The sequence below is a fragment of the Indicator indicator genome, chromosome 17, assembly GCF_027791375.1.
Source record: "Indicator indicator isolate 239-I01 chromosome 17, UM_Iind_1.1, whole genome shotgun sequence".
In the NCBI taxonomy this organism is placed as follows: domain Eukaryota; kingdom Metazoa; phylum Chordata; class Aves; order Piciformes; family Indicatoridae; genus Indicator; species Indicator indicator.
Genome location: NC_072026.1, coordinates 2,040,740 through 2,058,846, shown reverse-complemented (window position 1 = coordinate 2,058,846; position 18,107 = coordinate 2,040,740). Strand labels below are relative to the sequence as shown.

The following is an 18,107-nucleotide window of genomic DNA, read 5'->3' as shown; positions in this document are numbered from 1 at the left end:
GTGCTGTGAGCGTGTAAGCCTAGCAGCTGGGTAGTGTTATGGTTGCTGCTTTCCTGTGTTGAGCTGATTTACTTGTTTAAGGTCTGACCTCATCATCCTGTCAGTATGGATTCCCACCTATACAGTTAGCAGCAGCTTAGCATCGGCTTGAAGAGCTTGCAGTATATTAATCAGAAGAGAGAGGGAGAGAGCTACCGGTATTTGTTCTTTTGTTGCCTTAAGAAGAGGAGTTGAAACAGAAGAGATAACAAAGAATCCATTTCCTTTCTGAAAGAACAGGCTTTTGTCCCTTTTTTTTTTTTTTTTTTTTTTTTTAACCCCCTCCTGGAAAAAATGTCAGTATCTGGAAAGAAGGAGTTTGATGTGAAACAGATCCTGAGGCTTCGCTGGAGGTGGTTCAGTCACCCCTCGCAAGGCTCCACCGGCACGGGGGGCTGCCATCCGCAGGAAGGATATGAGCACAGAGGGACACCGGTTCAGAACAGATTGAAGAACCACGCTCGGGACAGAAATGGGCTGAAGAAAAACAGCAGTCCGGTCCACCACAACATACTGGCCCCTGTGCCAGGTCCAACCCCAGTGCACCACCGATCTATTCAAACCTGGCATCAGCAGAATCTCATAGAACAGCTTCGACCAAATGAGGATATCCCTAAAACAAGCACTGAGGAAAACTATCTCAAAGAAGATCCAAGTAAAACTGCACAGGAGTTACAGATGATCACAGAAGAAAATTCAGATGAATCTACAGAGAGGTAGGAGTTTTAAAGTCTGCACTTAGAAAGCCATACTTCTAACCAAGTTATGTCCTGGCGTTCTGTTTGCTTTTAACCAGACATTGCATTAGTCTCACTTTATCTACGTGCACACCCACACTCAGACGAACGGGAGCAGCTTCATGTTAAGAAAATGAACAGGAGCATTGTCATGAAATGCTGATCTTTGCCTAAAATACACCATTTCATAGCTATTCCTTAAAATCTGCCAGATTGTCACAGTTTCTCTGTTACTTTTTGTGTGCCTTGATCTATTATATTTAAGTGCAATGAAAAAAGGAGCCTTCTGAAACAAGTGTCCTCATTCTGATTTATCAATGGGTGCTACTTTGACAAATGAGACCTGCAGGAGGTGCACAGTCTGTGGGGTTGCCATCAATCTGCCAAATTTGTGACAGCTTTTTTTTTTTTACTGCCTTCTAGACAAGCATAATTAACCTTGAACTCAGTGGAAAGGAAGCATCATTACTCGCTTTTTTATAAAGCTTTATTTGAGATTACAGTACTTTCATGGCTTGTTTAGTATACTAAGACAAATACTTTCTGCAAGGTCAGGTGAGAAAACATTACAGCTCTGAGACCTTAAACATGCAAGTACAAGGGAAGAGCTATTTTTAAGATGTCAGTTCAGAGAAGAGAATATTAATACCAGTTATTTGGTTAAGTGTGCCTTTGTTATTTTTTAAACTGATATCAGTACTATTAGATTACACAGCAACAACTTTAGCCCACCTTTACCCCCCCTTGGACTCAAATGATGCATTTATAATGTGATTATTTGCACCATTTGATGAGATTGCCATTAATCTTTGGGGATAATTTAGGTGTCTTACATTGCATTGAAATACAAATCTATCTTACTTGATATAGTTTCTCCCAGTAAAACCAAAGCTGACATTTTGTGTATTTTTAGCAGCTATTATTTTTCAAGTTGTACATCTGGTGGAGGGAACATTTGCAGATGAACAGAACAAAATGCATTCCAAAATGTCATTTTGGAAACAGTAGCTATAGCCACTCGGTACTTCATCAAATCATTACAGAATGAAATCAGTGAGGTGTGTGATAATTGTGCACTAGTCTGTCATGTGTGAGAAGTGTACTCTTAGTATAACAAATGACGGTATAAATCTTCTGGGGAAAAAAAACCAAAACCAAGTAATTTTAGGCACACCTTAAAATCAAAGTAAATTTCATTTGAAGAAAAATAAGGAACACCTGGCAATCAAAATAAGATTCTATATCAGGTGAAGAAGGAGGTAAGAAAAAAAAAATCATAATCAGTTTAGAAGACACCGTCTTCTAAAATAACATGTGACAGTTTCCCCAGATACACCTAAACTTTCTGCTAAGACCTCAGGAAGCTTTGTGCCTCCATTCTCATTCAAATTTAAGTTTTACTGTTGAGCCATTTAAGTTTGCAACTTCTGGAAAAGTTTAGGGAAAGTATCCATTTTATAAAGCATTGTTAGATTCAAATAGGGGTGTTTTCTACCATCAGTGAAAACCTTTTCAGGCATGTTGTAGGTTAAAATCTATCTTAACACACACACCCCTTCAAAGGATGAATTTTTAAGAAATTGTTTAGAAAGTGATTCATGACTATAAGTTCCTCTACAGTTAAGGTTTTATTTCAAGGAAATAAAATAGATCCTTAAAGACACCTTAAGATAGTGCAGATATCTTAACTATGTACCAACAGAGATCATTGAGTAAATCTCCTATAGCATCCAGCACAGGCCACAGATGAATTAGTATGCTAATTGATTGGGAAGAAATGAAATGCTGAGAAGAAGAAATCAAGAGAAGCACCCCTACATCTCTATCTATTTGTATCTAGTTGCTGGATATAATTTCATCTCTTCAGGATGATGCCTTATCCTATACCCTTGAAAGCATCCTTTGAAATAATTTTGGGTCTCATTTTCCCTTTAGAAGTTCCAAATAGTCACAGTCATTTGTAATCAACAGGATCTGCTAGTAATTAATACGTCTGAAAAAACAGCTTTTGCAGGATCCCTCCTCCTTACACTAAGTCATTGCACCATGAGCTACACAATTATTGCAGCAGTATGCTGCTTCGCTTTCATACCTGAGGATTCCAAAGACAATCTGACACAAATTTGTCTTTTATTCCATAGAATCTCCAGAGTGGTTGTCTCTAGTCCAGTGAGTTTACCTCTGCCTGTGGAAGTCCCCTTTTTAGCTGAAGTCTCAAGCCACATGTCACTTGGACATTGATAATAGTAGAAAAGGACAGAAAATGAGGCCAATAACTCAATCTCAAGCAGACTATGAAAGCAGTTTCTACTAGAAGCTTAATGGTTCCTACAAAAAGAAAGCAGTTTCTACTAGAAGCTTAATGGTTCCTACAAAAAGCTTTGGAAACATGGAAGCAATATTCTCCTTTGTTTCAGAAAAACTTGAGTTGTCTTTCTCTGGAAACCTCAGGACTTAATGCTTTCAGTGACAGAGACACAGCACCCTGACCTTTGATGAAATAAGGCTTGTTTAGTGAGGAAGAAAGGGAAATTAAGAATATTCCAACCAACTTCCACTTTGAACATACCATCATCAATGTGCTTGTTTCTGCTGCCTTCCATCTTTCTTGGTACTCCTGTACCCAAATTAAATAGCAAAACCAAAGAAACCCTTCAGACCTCCAGGCTTTTTCCTGAACAATATCCCATGACATGACTGATAAAGTAAATGAGGACTTAAGTGAGCAAAACTCCATTATTTTGTGGCAGTAGTAGCCAGTTAAGATGTGACCAACCACTAAATGCCAGGTGCATAACAAATGAAGTGCTTAATATTGCAAGGTTAAGTAAGGCCTCCCAGCCTGCCGAGGGACTGTGTTACCCACTGCTGCTAAGGGAACATACTCCACAGGTACCAAACAGCCTTCTAGAAGCATCTACAATGATGGGCCCTTACTTGTAAATCCTTATGGAAGTTGCACCTATAGTTCTGAAAAAAAACCTAAGCAGTGGATGAAACACATTTCATCGACCTAATCCAGTTCTCACCGACCTGCTCCTTGAACGAGGATTGGGATCCTTTCACAGCTGCAAAACAGAGAAATTGGCTAAGACCTGAACAGATACCAAGTTATTTCATTTGTACGCTGTTTTCCCACTGTAAAGTATTATGGTATTAGTCTAAACCTGCAGAGCATAGCAACACAAATGAAGAGCAAAGGCCTTCAAAGAGTTTAGGTTTGGCTTCAAGTAAATAAGAGCTGGAGTGAGCTCTGAAAGAATGGATGATAAACAGTGAATTGCTTCTGATGAATTTTAAGTAGTTGATGACCACCTCTGATCTTCCCTGTCTGGAATCTTTTGAAGTTCCAGTCTCCTCCTTCGGGGAAACCTTGAAGCAGTTGCACTTCTTTCCAAGAAAGTGATTTGTCAGTGGTCCAGAGACAGCAGGAATGACTGAGGATTTGATGGCTAGATTTTGGGTTGTTCTTATGTGCAGCAGATGAACACACACTTGTGCATGCAACCTGAAAATGCCCTGGCACCTTCTAATAAGAGAAACTCTTGATACTTAATTACCTTGATTACTTGATAAAAGTTTGGCCTCAGAGGCATGATTGTATTGACCTCTGAATGTGAGCACTATTAACATGTTACATGGCCACATCCGTTTATGCATGCTTGCTAGGAGATAGATTGTGACTGCAGAAGTACACTACTGAAGCCCAGGTGTGCTGGTGAAGTGTGTGTCTACCTCTTTTCCTAGCTGCCCAAAGGCAGTCAGATTTCAATAATGAATGTGACATCCATTCATCATTTTTCTACTGTGTTTTTTCTAATAATATGGTTGAAAAATTGCTGCCAAACTCTAGTTTGGGTGACAAAACCTACTACCTTTGCTACAGATACATGCTTTCTAAATTTCCCTGAATGTGACAAAATATGCTTCCAACTAATTTTAATAAAATCTTTTGATGCCATAATCCAAGCAATGAGTGCTGATGTACACAGAAACAGGTATTTGGGAGGAGTATCCTGTTAGATGAGGCAATGCACTTTCTGTAGTGGCTGTTTATGATGTTCACTTATTTTGATAGTTCATCTTAAGACATGAAAAGTCATCTAGTTGTCTTCCTTTTTCTTGTTGTTAGGAAATAACTAACAGACCATTTCCCTTACTGGCAGATTTATGTACACACATATTCATGACTATTTGCCTGGAATTCTGTTTCCAATAGCAGATAACAACCTTGGCTCACATCCCAGTGTGAAATACAGGTACCCCAAGGTCGAAATACCCCTTTAGTTGTTGCAGTGTCCCAGAAGATACTGAACAGGTGAAAATGAATACATCAGTGTGCAGTGCCTGAGCCCAATTGCTTGCACATATGATGGCATTTTTTTGGTTAGTGACTGTGACACAGATCAAGGACACATGCTGTCATGGTGCCTTCTGCTGAGCACTTTTTTGGGGGAGAGCCATTACACTACATATTCATCACATCCTCTACAATTTGTAACAGATACTTACTGAAATGATATCTGCTTAATTTTTCAGCACCAATAAATAAATAAATAAATAAATAATTTCCAAAAAAGAAAACAGGTGCTAATTTTCCTGGTGAAAAAGCAACATATGAATTATTCTGTGAAACCACTGCGCAAAGCAGACTGAGAAGTTTGTTTTGCTCTAAGAGTCCAGGTCTGGGTATCCAAAGATTCTATCCTACCACTGATTCAGAAGAATGATAAAGAATGACAGCACATGCAGTAAAAGGAAGGACTATGATGTATCTTTTGCAGAGATCACAAGGCACTGCATTCAGAGTACATCATGACAGTCTCTTCCCTTCATGAGTAAGACTTCAGTTTCATGAACCACCTCTGATGCTTAAGGTAAAAGTTTAGAAATGATTATTGCTAATCTCACACAGCAGCAGCAGCCTTTCTTATAAAAAGAAAATATAACTGCCCCAATTTTATTTCTGCTAAACACCCAGCATTTTGAAGATCTTAACTTTAACAAAGGAATGTTTGCAGACATTCTAAAGAACGCTGGGTATTTAGTCAAATGTCATGATGATCCTTCTATGACAAAGTGCATCAACTAAATTCAGGTGTTTCCTGCATTATCTATAGCACAATTTAAGCTCATTGTTTCCTTGATTTTTGCCCCAGGCTATAGATAGCATATTGTTCCCCTTATTCTTCTTTACAGCATTCTTTTAAGTGTTTGAAAATTTCTGTAAGGCTAAAGAGCTGCAGTTCTAGCAGTCTTTTTCCAGAAGTCCTATGCTAGACACGAATGATAATTTGCATTGTTCTCCTGACTCTTTGCAGCATCTGTCTGTACTTGCAGCACTGTGGTCAGATCTGGATATGTTCTGGGTAAGGCCTGACAATTTGCCTGTAGAGTACAGGACTACTTGCATGTCATTCTGACTAAAAATCTGTTTGAATATCCTGCTCAGTGTTTTTTCAGTGAAACTCCAGACCCTGTACCAAAGACTGGTTCCCTAACCATCTGTACATTTTTGCAGTTATTTGTTCCTGGATACAGTACTTTGCACAACTAATTTCCATCTTAGGTTTATGAGATACTGTCTGCAATTTGCTGAGTTGATATTCAACTCTGATCCTGTTTAATGTCTCCAATTTGCTGATTTAAAGTCCAGTTCTGATCCTGTGCTCCAATATACTTACAGATCTTCTCTACTTAGCATGATATTATATTGTAATTCTAAGTGCTTAGAAATAATGATTATATTACTTTTACACTGCAGAATTCAGCAAGAAGTAAGAGCTAGGGAAAGAAATGACACTTCTGCCCTGTGGAGAATGTTGTGGTTTATTTAATCCTAGTAAGATTTTAATGTAACATTCAGCAGTATATTTTTAAAAGATGATTTAATGTCAGTGTGCTATGGATGGCCAAAATGTTTCGTTATTACCTGAGGGACAAGTGAAAGCTAATTGTCTTCTAAAGATGACCTTTAACTAAAGTTCAAAACATGATTTTGAAACTGCAGACATTTGGAATGGATTATTTTAGCTGCTGTAGCTGATCCCTCAGAAGTGATGTTTGGACAGCTCATGTGGCCTTTGGAGGCTCCTGCACAGTGGAAGAGCAGGTTGCACCAGGGGTGTGGGGGTGACATTCTAGGCAGTGATGGTTGATGAATACCCCATTGGCACCAGTGAGATGCTGCATCTGCTAATGCCAGAGGTTACTTTAGGCTTGCTTATGAACTCTACAAAGGCACACATGGCACATGAAATAACAGTGGCATTAAGCTGAGCTTTAATAGCATTTAACAGAAATTCACTTACAACTGACTGAACAATTATATGAGTAAGCAAGACAATTTTGCTTTGATATCTGATGTTTGCTCAATGTAGAAAATTTGTGAACATATATTTATAAGTGGCATCTGATGCAGGGTTTTAATATAATAGGAGAAGCACCTTGTTCCCAGAAGTCAATAATACACAAGGAGAGATAGGACTTTTCAGCCAACAGTGATCAATGAAGTCATTCTGCGTAAACAAATGCTGTTGGCTCATCAAAGAGCCATTGGTACAAGAATGAGAATCAATGTATCTCAAAGACATCTTCAGCAGGTTTTACCCCTACTTTCTCTTTCAGTTATAACATCTTATGAGGATCTTGAAAAGGCAGAAAGTAGGTGAAAGTAGAGTGGGTTGAAACAGTTATTAAAAAATAATGGAAGGAGTAGGTTTGTGTTTTGAAATTAATTTGATATTTAGCCTGTGGAAAGAGTGGGCATTTATTGAAAAGATTGGGAGGGGGGTTGCACAAGTTCAAATAGTGAATCATAGAATAATTTATGCTGAAAGGGATCCCTGGATGCCATCAATTCTAACCCTCTCCCTACAACTCCCAACCAAGAAGGTTAGCATGCAAAATATTTTGACTTCCTGCAAACACATGATATTTTACAGGCCTACATTTAGCATGCCTAGCTTTCAAAGATGAATTATTACAGGCAAGGGGAAAAAAACCATATAAAAGTAATTTAAGAAACTCAGATAATTCTATTAATTTCAAAACAATTTCTTTATGATTCAATTATCTTCTCATTTCCACTCCATACAACTTGCTCTCAGCAAAGACAGCTGTTAAATTACTTTTTAAAGAGTTATTATTCTCTTAAAATCACTTCTTAATGTCTCCAGAAAAAGTTAAGGAGATGATTAAACACATGCAGAGCAGTTTTTGCAGACATACTGAGAATATGCAATTTTAAGATCAACAGGAAATCATCAGGATGTTGAAGGATTCTTGGAAAAGGGGGAGAGAGTTTACTTGATTGGAAAGCTATAGCTAGACTGCATTCAGAAAGAGATTAATAATTAATGTTTACTTTTTTTTTTTTCCTGGTGGCTGGATTGTTTAGTTTGGAGCATTACTAAAATCTTCCACATTTAAAGTAATAAAGGGATTTATTTTTTTGCTATAGTCAAATATCTAAGCTCTCCCAATATATACAAGTTCAGTTTAGCTCCTTTCTTTCTGATAAAAGAAAGTAATTATACTATTTTTAAAGAATGGCTGCATCAGGTGATAAGATAAAGAATATGGCTTGTGTATGCCATACCTATAAGTATGAAGGCTAAATGAATACAGAAATGAAGCTGAAGTACTGTGAGGATTCACAGAAATAGCACAAGGTAAGACCAGCAAGTAAACTTTAAAAATAATCTCTAAAACAAAGCTATAAAAAAAGTCCTCCTCTGTGAAATCAGGCTCAACCTCAATGACGATCATCAGCCACACTGACATGAGAACTTCGCCCACAGCTCTGACAGGAAATCTTCTCCTAGTCCACCCCCTTCCCTCCTTTTCCAAGCAAATGTTGAATAGCCAAAACTCAATTAAAAGCTAATTAAAGCAGATGGAACCAGCCCTCTGACCCTGGCTGCTTCCAACAATTCTGCCCATCCAATAATTATTACCATAAAACATCTTTCAGTTCATTCTAGTAACTGTTTCCTATTCTATACCATAGGTCACTAAAAAGCTGTCTGCTGTTCACAGGTAACAAGAAGGATAAGCAGAACCATTTCAGTTTAGTGTTTAATGGTTACTTTCATTTGAGGTTGAAATATCTGAGATGGTATGTAAATTACTACAGTTCTCCAATGTTTTGTAAGGAAAGAGCCAGAGTTTTCTCCTGCTGTGCTCTACAATTGTACAAGCCTGCCTTATTCAGAGATGAAAGAGCGCACAAAGACTACACTTCTCAAAGCTTGCTTCAGTGTTTTCTCAGCTAAAACCCTTTTAGAATCTGTATCTCTTACCAGCATATTGACATTTGATTTAATCAAATTCAAGCTCTCTCTGCCAGCTGCTAACTTTGTAAAGGTGTGACTTGATGACTCGTTGTGTAGCAGGAGCTGAAAATCAATTTCTGTGGTTTGCGCTTCAGATTTCTTGCTTACTTCATATATAACCTTAGAGAAACTACTTAGCCTCTTGGTATCACAATTTACCCATGTTAAAGATAACGCTGAATACCTCCTCTTCATTAAGGACACAGTAAGAACTGATCAGGGTTTGCAAATAGCAGATTTTCCCTGAAAACTGCTACTAAAAAGCCAAGTGGATGCCTGACTGATGCCTGCACATTCTGACCGATGCATTATATGATATAGTTTGCACGGTTTACCTTCTCATGACAGTAACAGCATAAGAATCAAAGTCTACTACTATAACTAGAAGTTCCCTGTTATGATAAGTAGTAGAGATCTCCAACATGTAACAAAATGTTTTGAACATCAAGAAAAAGGAATACTTTGATAAAGTGGACAGCCACTGTCACCATTCTCTATGCTACAGTTTACCTGATAAATCAGAAGGCAAGATGAAGGGAGGCATTCTTGTAAGAAATGAGCATTTTCAAAGCCTGGTCATTTTAATAGAAGTTGAAAAAATAAAGAACCTTATTGAACTGGGCAAATTACCTTGATTTAAATGGAAATTGTGAGCAAACTGCTAAGATGTCCTAGGAGTTGGAGAAAAGCTATTTTAAGCTATTACATATGGCTTGTGTTGCTAGGGAAACCTCTTTTCCAGTGTTCATTTAGCACAGATGCTCAGGAAAGCTCTGCGTCTCCATGTCAGACCATTTCAGAATGTGAAGAAATAGAGCTACAGATATACACATGTGCAGACAAAAATATCCCTGCAATTTTGTCTTAGTCATGTTCTGCATCTTCGGGGGAAGTTAGTTCTTTCCATTCTGCCGTGACACAACAAATGCTTTGCCATTAACCCCCTCTCTTTCCAGACTGAAGATATTTTTTCAAACATTTCCTTCCATGTCACCCATTTGGAGTCATGGCTTAGATAGTCATCTATTTAGAGCAAAAGATTTACTTTTGCCATATTAAGTAGTGAAAACTCACTGAGAAAGGCCAGCACTGGTGACACCATTTCTGTCCTCTTTTTTCACCTTAGGGCAGCTGTGGCTTGCCAAACTGTATTATATAACCTGCTCCATGCAGACTTTACTGCCACCATGGTCTGCATTCCCCCCGACCTCTTCAGCTGCAGTCTGTCATGATCAGAGACTCACCTGCCTCAGTTGAGCAGGCAGAGGGGCTCTGACCTTGTGCATGCAGCTGAGCACAAGTGTGTGCTGCCCTTTCTTTTTCAGAGAGCAACAACTCCATGCATTTAGAAAACATAGAACTGGAATTCCTGAACAATAATGACTCTTTCAAATTTTGCAGTATTTCAGTTTCTTTGGTTTAAGAGACCTTATTTACAATCAGGGGAATGGCAAATGATTTCTGTATACCATTTTCCACTTCCAGATCCCTCCATGAACAGAGTGCCCTCTCACTGTCTATCCAAACAAGGTACTTCAAAACTGCACTAGAACTGTTGATGAAGCCAGCTGTGTGAATGGTAACCCCTGTGCAAGATGGACCTGCAAATGCATGCAAAATCAAGCTCTGGAGACACAAGTACATGCAGCTACAGAACAGGCAGATATCTACTCTTACGAGTAGCTGCAAGCTCAGGAAGCAGCTTTTGAGAGTTGGATTATTGGACCTTACAGTATGCCAGGAACCAGTATGGTGAACATTAAACTTATAAGGCCTTGAAGTTTTGCTTACAAGTTAACTATGTTTTTTAACTTGAATCTTTCTCAACAAAATAATTGAAAAAAAAGCCAATAGATTTTTTTTTACACTTTAAAAAGCTACAAATGAGGCCTGTTTATGGACATACTGTTGAAAGGAACCCCATAATGTGCTGTTAGAGGCATTTGACTTGTGTTTATTCAGTAAACCAATAAGATACCTGCTAATAAAGAAGAGAATAGACATACTCTGAACAAATAATAGGGTGCGCTACTGAGGTGTTTATAATGAATATATATTGATCTAAACAAACATAAATTACCACAGAACCCAAAGTTGCCAGTATTGCCTATTTGTGAACCTCACTCTTTAAATATCACAGGGTAATGTATGAAAAAGAGCAAGTCAAAGATATTCTTCATCTTAGCATTACCATAATAGGTTTAGGCTAGGTACAAAAGAGGCAGAAATTGAGTCTTGCTACAAAGTAATTGGAGTAATGAAAACCACCAGTGATTCTGGACATGACAACTACATCCTTCTGCAGAAAGGTCCCTGTTTTGTCCTACACTAGAGAATTCTGTGCTTCTTTTCTGGGTCATTCAGTTTACAGAAAACTGTGTAAAGCCAGAAATTCCCTCCTGTGCCATTACTTACACAGCCCTCATTCCATGTGCAAGTACAATTGCTTAGGATGGACTTTTGATCTTTCTGTCTGAGATACTTGACCTAGTAAAATCATCCAGCAGAGCAGCCAACTTGCCCTTGCTATATCCTGTCAGAGTGGATTTACAGGCATCATACAACAGCTTCCTGGGAAGCTACAGCATTGTGATCATGCAGGAGACAGACTGGTCAATCAGAACACAAATAAGAAGTGAGATAAGCACAGAAAGGAACAAGGCTGCAAGACAGGAGTAATTTTTGGTCTTGTTTTTTTCATTCACTTGAAGGATCCCCACAGAAATTAAGAGTGACTTGGTGTTACAGTATGCCAATAAAGTTGATCAGCATGAAGTTCCCACGGGATGCCACAAAGAACCAGAGCTCATATGTGCCTCTTACTCCTCATTCAATAGGTCGGTCACTGACTAGTTAGCTGTTCAAGGTTCCCTTACACTTTTTTTCATTTAGTGTTATAGTGAAGTTGAAGTTGAATTCAACAGACCTAGCAAAAGAGAAAAGGCAGGACTGGAAGGACAGGTTGGCCTGTTCAGCAGAGCAATAAAGCTCTGATATGTTGCCTAGGCAAGATACCAAGCTTTTATTCTTCATCTGGAATGATTTCCTTAGATGTTTTAAGCAATACATCAGGTTGAAACCTCCTTTTTGATTTGTCACAGGTTGTTTTCTTTTGAATCTCTATAGCTCCTAAAACATCCTTTGTTGCTCCTCATATATTATGCCATTAAATGAAAAGGCTGTTACTTCACTTCCCCTTGCTAATGATGTGACACTTTGTAAATCAAATGATGGAAAACCCACATATTTTTACCTTTTCTGGTAAGTAGCTTTCAATCACAATCATATTTTAAAATAATTTGGAAGAATAACAGAGCTGAAATGTGAAACTAGGTTTGAGACTCCTAACTTTCTCATCTGTTACCTTTTTTCATTCGATGAACGGTTGTTGAGGTCTTCCCGGTTTTCCCACACCCCCGATACTCTCTCAAATGCAAGGCCAATTTCTAATGGCGATTATTTGAAGGAAAGCCTTGCAATATATTAAGGTGATCTGTACAGTCATGACAAAAAGAAAGGTAAGACCCCAGCAAAAAAAGAAGACGAGAAATCTACAGTAGTTTTTGGGTTTTTTTCCAAGCAAGATTAGATAAGATAAGCATACTGGCACATGTTTTATTTAGCTATTATTGTAGTACAAACTCAGCAACAATTGTTACACAAATCCTGCTCACTGGAGACAAAATGACTCCACATTCGTTTTCTTACATTTCTATCTCACAAGCTTTTGGCAACAGCAGTGAAAGGGGATAGCATACACAGATTGTCCTCCCCACAATCTCTGCTATCAGGAGTCTTTCTGAAAGGCGCTTAATGAAGTATGAAACATGGACTTAATTAGTTAATTAGCCAATAGTCATGCTTGGATTTAAAACTTTTTTTTTTTTTTTTTTACCATTGCTTTTATTTCTTTTTGTATGTTCTCTAACTAAACATGCAACAAGCTGATGTCCAGCATTTAGTCATTATTCTTCATCTGCACATTCTGGCAGCTCAAGATCATGCTGCATGGTGCCTTCTGGTCACATCAGCTTTTGTTCTTCTGAAAGATGCTATTAAATTATCTAACAATATTGTCACTAGCTACAAGAAAGTCGAGCAAGAAGTAGTCAGCCTCACTGAATTTCTCATCCATGACTTTGAATTCCCCTCCAACATAATCATGTAATTTAAATGGTAGATTAGGAGTCACACATTGCAGGAATGACTGCGGAATGCTTCTTGTACTGTTGGAGCCTGCATTAATCAAGACACTGGAATATTCCTGGTAGCTAACATGATACCACAGCTTGCAGTGGAAATTTCAATGTACATTAATAGAGGGAGCTGGGGTTGTTCAGCCTGGAAAAGACTTCGGGTGGGGGGAAGTCTTAGAGCTGTCTTTCAACAGCGATCCTACAGCAAGGCTGTAGAAGGACTTTTCATAAGGGTGTCTAGAGACAGGACAAGGGAGAATGGTTTGAAGCTGAGGGAGAGGAGGGTTAGACTGGATCTGAGGAAGAAGTTCTTCAGTATGAGGGTGGTGAGAGTCTAGAACGGGGGGAAGTTGTGGATGCCTCCTCCCTGGGGGTATTCCAGGCCAGGTTGGATGAGCAGCTGAGTCTAGTTGAGAGGTATCCCTGCCAATGGTGGGGAGGTTGGAGTAGATGACCTCTGAGGTCCCTTCTAAGCCATTATATGATATACTACAGGTCATAACTACCTACGTAATAACCACTGGTCCTGATCATCACTGGTCTGAAACAGCATCATGGCTAATGTGCTCCATTTCTATGAAGCTGCTGCTTCCTACATCAGCATTTAAGCTAGTATGTTCTAATCCTGCTTTTAAGTTAGTTCAAAAACATCTGTTGATATCAGTATATGGAAATTGATATTGTTACTGAGGAAGCGTAGTTAGAGAGTAAGATTCAGTTTTGTAATTTCCTTACCCCTATGTGGCATTCATTTACCCTTGTGTAGTTATCAAGGTAATTACAAAAGACTGGCATGCAGACTTTACATCTAATTAATTCTAAACTTCTTTTCAGTAGTTCCTTGCAATCTCAAAATATTTACTTTAAAGCTTTCTGTCTGTGGATAGTAAGATGAAAGATTTTTATGTATGTGCAAACAGAACAAAATGTGAACTCCTGCATTGTGAATGATTTGAGGACAAAGGCAAATGGGTATTGGAGATAAATAGCCCCCACCACACTGGGCATTATGGCAGCAAAAGCTAATTTTTAAGATGTTAATAAACGTCTTTATGTGAAACCATTCATTTGGTTATTGTTCCCTATTACCTAACATCAATGAATACAGTGTGAATTCTCCTGGAGTTTAATGTTCTTGAGTGGTGATTTAAGATGGCATTAAATCTGAGACACTCCATGGAATACAGACACAAACCACTCATACAGGCAGTGTGCTCTCCACACTGATTAGATATTGCTGGGGCTCCAATTCTGAAGGATGTACCTCATGCTATGGAAATAATTGTTCTTCAGTCATGACATTATAATGTTTACAGTGAAGTTTCATATTCAGATGAGTTTGAATCAGGAAGAGAATCATTATTTAAATTGAATATTCTTACTATATCACACATTTGAACACTGACAGGTTGCTGAAATGAAGTCCCAAGTTATACTGTGTAGTTCAATGCCATCAAAAGGAAGATTTGCTGATTTTTGCTCCTGTAGTCTTTTTAGGGAAATCAACAGCTAAAACCACCTCACTAAACCCCTCTTTATTCAGCCTGTGGATATTGCAGTTTGGGTATCTATCTCAGAGCTGTGAATTTTACTCCAGTACAGGTACATTATCATCCCCAGTCCTTTTTGGGAAGGCATTGTAGGGCACTGCATGCAAAGCCACAGAAGCCAGTAGGACTTGCTCCACGGCTTTTTCCAACCTATCATCCTAACTTAAGGCCAGCTGACTCCTAATTTATTGTTTCTGGAAAATTGTGAAGGGGTCTGCAATAAATTGCTGAGCAATCTTCAAAACTGAACCCCAAAACTCAGGAATAAAATCCCATAGAGAGCGAATCTTGAACAGATATTTACAGAAGAGTAAAATTTGGGAATGTTTGTCTTCAGCAAAGAAGCCATTCAACAAAGTATTAACGTGCAACCAAAGATGATCTGCACAGGATCTTAGTGTGCTGTAACACAGTAATGGGTGCATATTACACACAAATAGAGAAAGCATTTTCTATATACAAAGGAATAGCCCATTTCTTAATTATCTGTGTAAAGCAAATTATGAGCATAAAACTACTGTAGAGACAAGATTCCAATAAAGGAATGGAAGAAGCTCTCAACAGACTGTGTCCCTAGTAGCAAATGATCAACAGCTGAGGGAGTGCACATGCTAACAAGAACAATCTGCAGGGAGCCTGGAAAATAATTTTATAATTAACCTCCTCTGTTAAAAAAAAAATCAATACACAATTTCCAAAGGAAAACAGCTTATTGGGGAGTGTTTGGACCTATTCTTTATTCTAACATAAAGTCATGTATGGTGCTCAGAGGCTCTGCAGTTTGGTTTTCCATTCAAATTACCTCACAAAACACGTCTCCTATTCATGGAAAGATTCAAATCACGATAACCCAAATTCATCCTGATATGAACAAAAATGGCATTCTTCAGTACATTATCATGTCTGGGGGGAAGAACAAACTCAGAGTAGCTACAGTGCTTTCAGTGGCATGCTGAAGCTCCTGAGTCTAATGATATGCACATTTATACTTGTAATCCCCAAAATGGGAAACCTTCTTGTAACGCCAGAGAAAATTGCCAGGTTTGTGTTAACAATTACAAGTTACTAAAACCAGGGAATTCAAGAGCTCTGAGTTGTAGTGGAATCGTCAGTATCAACTTCCAACATAGACAGGTCTCTCTGTTAACTTAAATAATCCTACATTTTAACTGCTTATTTCTGTGTTCAGTGTATCATTTTCTGTCATTTTTACTGCCTCAGCAGTCATCAACACATAGCACAATTTTCCATCTCTTTTGGATCCAAGTTTTTTACCCATACCCTAGACAACACAATCTTTAGCTGTTACATTTACAAAGAATAAATAATAAAGAAGGCAATTGCAGTAGAAATTTTAAGGCAGAGGCTGAAACAGTTACTGATGTGGCCTAATTTTACCAGCAAACAATTAGTGCAGGAGCCTCAATTTTATCTTTGGTTTAATTGTGTTCAGACATGGCTAGCTGACTGAACTATTTCTTTGTTTCTCAGCCAGCTGATACGGTTTCTCTAACAGATGCTACAGCCCTATGATTTCATGCAGGAAAACAGCATCTCTCAATCTCCAGCCCCATGACATTGCCCAGCAGAGGGTCAGAGCTCAAACAGCTGCACAGGACAGACTCTGCCTATGCGGGGGCTGACTGCAATTTTCTAGAATAAGCAGAAGCGAAGAAAAGAAAAGAAAAAAAAAAAGAAGAGTTGCATTGTAAATATTGCTGCACTAACAAACTGAATTGATGAAGCTGCAGTTTTGTCTCATGCCTTGTCACTGCTAAAGCACACAGAGAGCACCACAGAGCTGAAATCACACTGGGGCTTTCAGTTCTGATAAAGGGCTTGGGATGCCTAATGTCTACAACTGGTATGCAGTCTGCTAGTGATGGCTGGTGTTACTTACAGTGCAGAGGTGAGGTGATCGAAAAATCAGAATCTGTAAGGGACACTGATAACTGAACTTGCTTAAACTGAATTTCATAAATACTATGGCAGGTGCGTTCAACAAATATTCATCATAAAACACAAGTAATAGCTTTAGCAAGAACAACAAAATACTGCATTTCATCACCTTGGTTTATGTTTCTAAGTTTCTTTAGCTTTATGTTCTGGTTTCTGGCCACAGGCACACTTAAGGAGGCATTTTAAAAACATACTGAATTTTAAACAGCACATGGCAAATAAATGGCATTTATGTTATAATTAAATTATGATGAAAATTTAATTTATCCTATATATACTGATTAATGAAGAGTGCTGTGCTGATTAACGAAGAGTACTTTATGAAGACAGAGAAAAAGATGAAAATAACATAATTCAGATATTTAAAGAAGTGTAGGCCAGGAATGAATCAGAAAGCTCATCACATTAATTCTGCTGACCAGAGAAGAACAAAATTTTACCTATACACCATTTTGGAGTTACAGCTCGTTTGGGGTCCAGTTTAATCTATTACCTCACCTGTCTTTTCTTAGCCAGTGTTTCATTCAGCAAGTGTGAGCACATCTTTGAAAGGTATAAATTTCCTGTAGTTCACTAAGAACAGTGCAGGTGTGGCCCTCTGAATTTGAACTCTGTCCCTAATAAGTTTGTGGCTCACTGCCATATATTGATGTAACAATGAAACCCTGCTTCTATCATATACTTCTCTGTGTTAAATAGACAGAATTTGCCTGGAATGGACTCAGAGCATCACCTGCCTTTGAAACTGAATCCTTGATCCATTTCAGCTGTAGCTCTACAAGTCACTCCCATCTCTCCTATTTCTTACATTTCAAACATGCCATCCTAGCTTGATTTTGCAAATGTCATGTGAAATAGTGTCAGAACTCATCAAGATGACTTCTGACAACTAATGTTTTTCTCCCAGTAAGCTTTGTTATCTTGTCAAAAAAAATAAGACAATCATTGTGCTGTGATTTGTTGTGAACAGCCATGCTGGCTTGTATTTATCTTTTTCATGTCATCTATAGACTTAAGGCTTCTTCATTATTTTTTCAAGTTTTCACTTTATGTTGTCTGTTTCAAAATCTCTCATTTCCCCTTTTAAAAAGCAGTACCATATTTGCACTATCCTTTGCAAATCCTTACAGCAAAACTCAGAAATTATTTCACTTGGCTCTTTACGTAAGGTGAAATTTGTTGAGTTCATTTACTTTAGAATCATTTAAATACAGATTTATCTCTGCTCTCTCTAGGCTAATCCACCTTCTTAAGCCCTTATTACTAACACTACTGGTGTTAAAACAACTT

At 38.2% G+C, this 18,107-nt stretch overlaps 1 protein-coding gene across 1 annotated transcript in view; it reads left to right on the top strand.

Moving 5' to 3' along the window:
• The first annotated feature begins 333 nt into the window (after nucleotides 1–333).
• Nucleotides 334–18,107, top strand: part of KLHL4 (kelch like family member 4) — a 36,356-nt gene continuing 18,582 nt past the window's right edge. Inside the window, exon 1 of the mRNA XM_054388547.1 lies at nucleotides 334–755. Coding sequence (XP_054244522.1) covers nucleotides 334–755 — 422 coding nt within the window. The remainder of the gene's footprint in view (nucleotides 756–18,107) is intronic.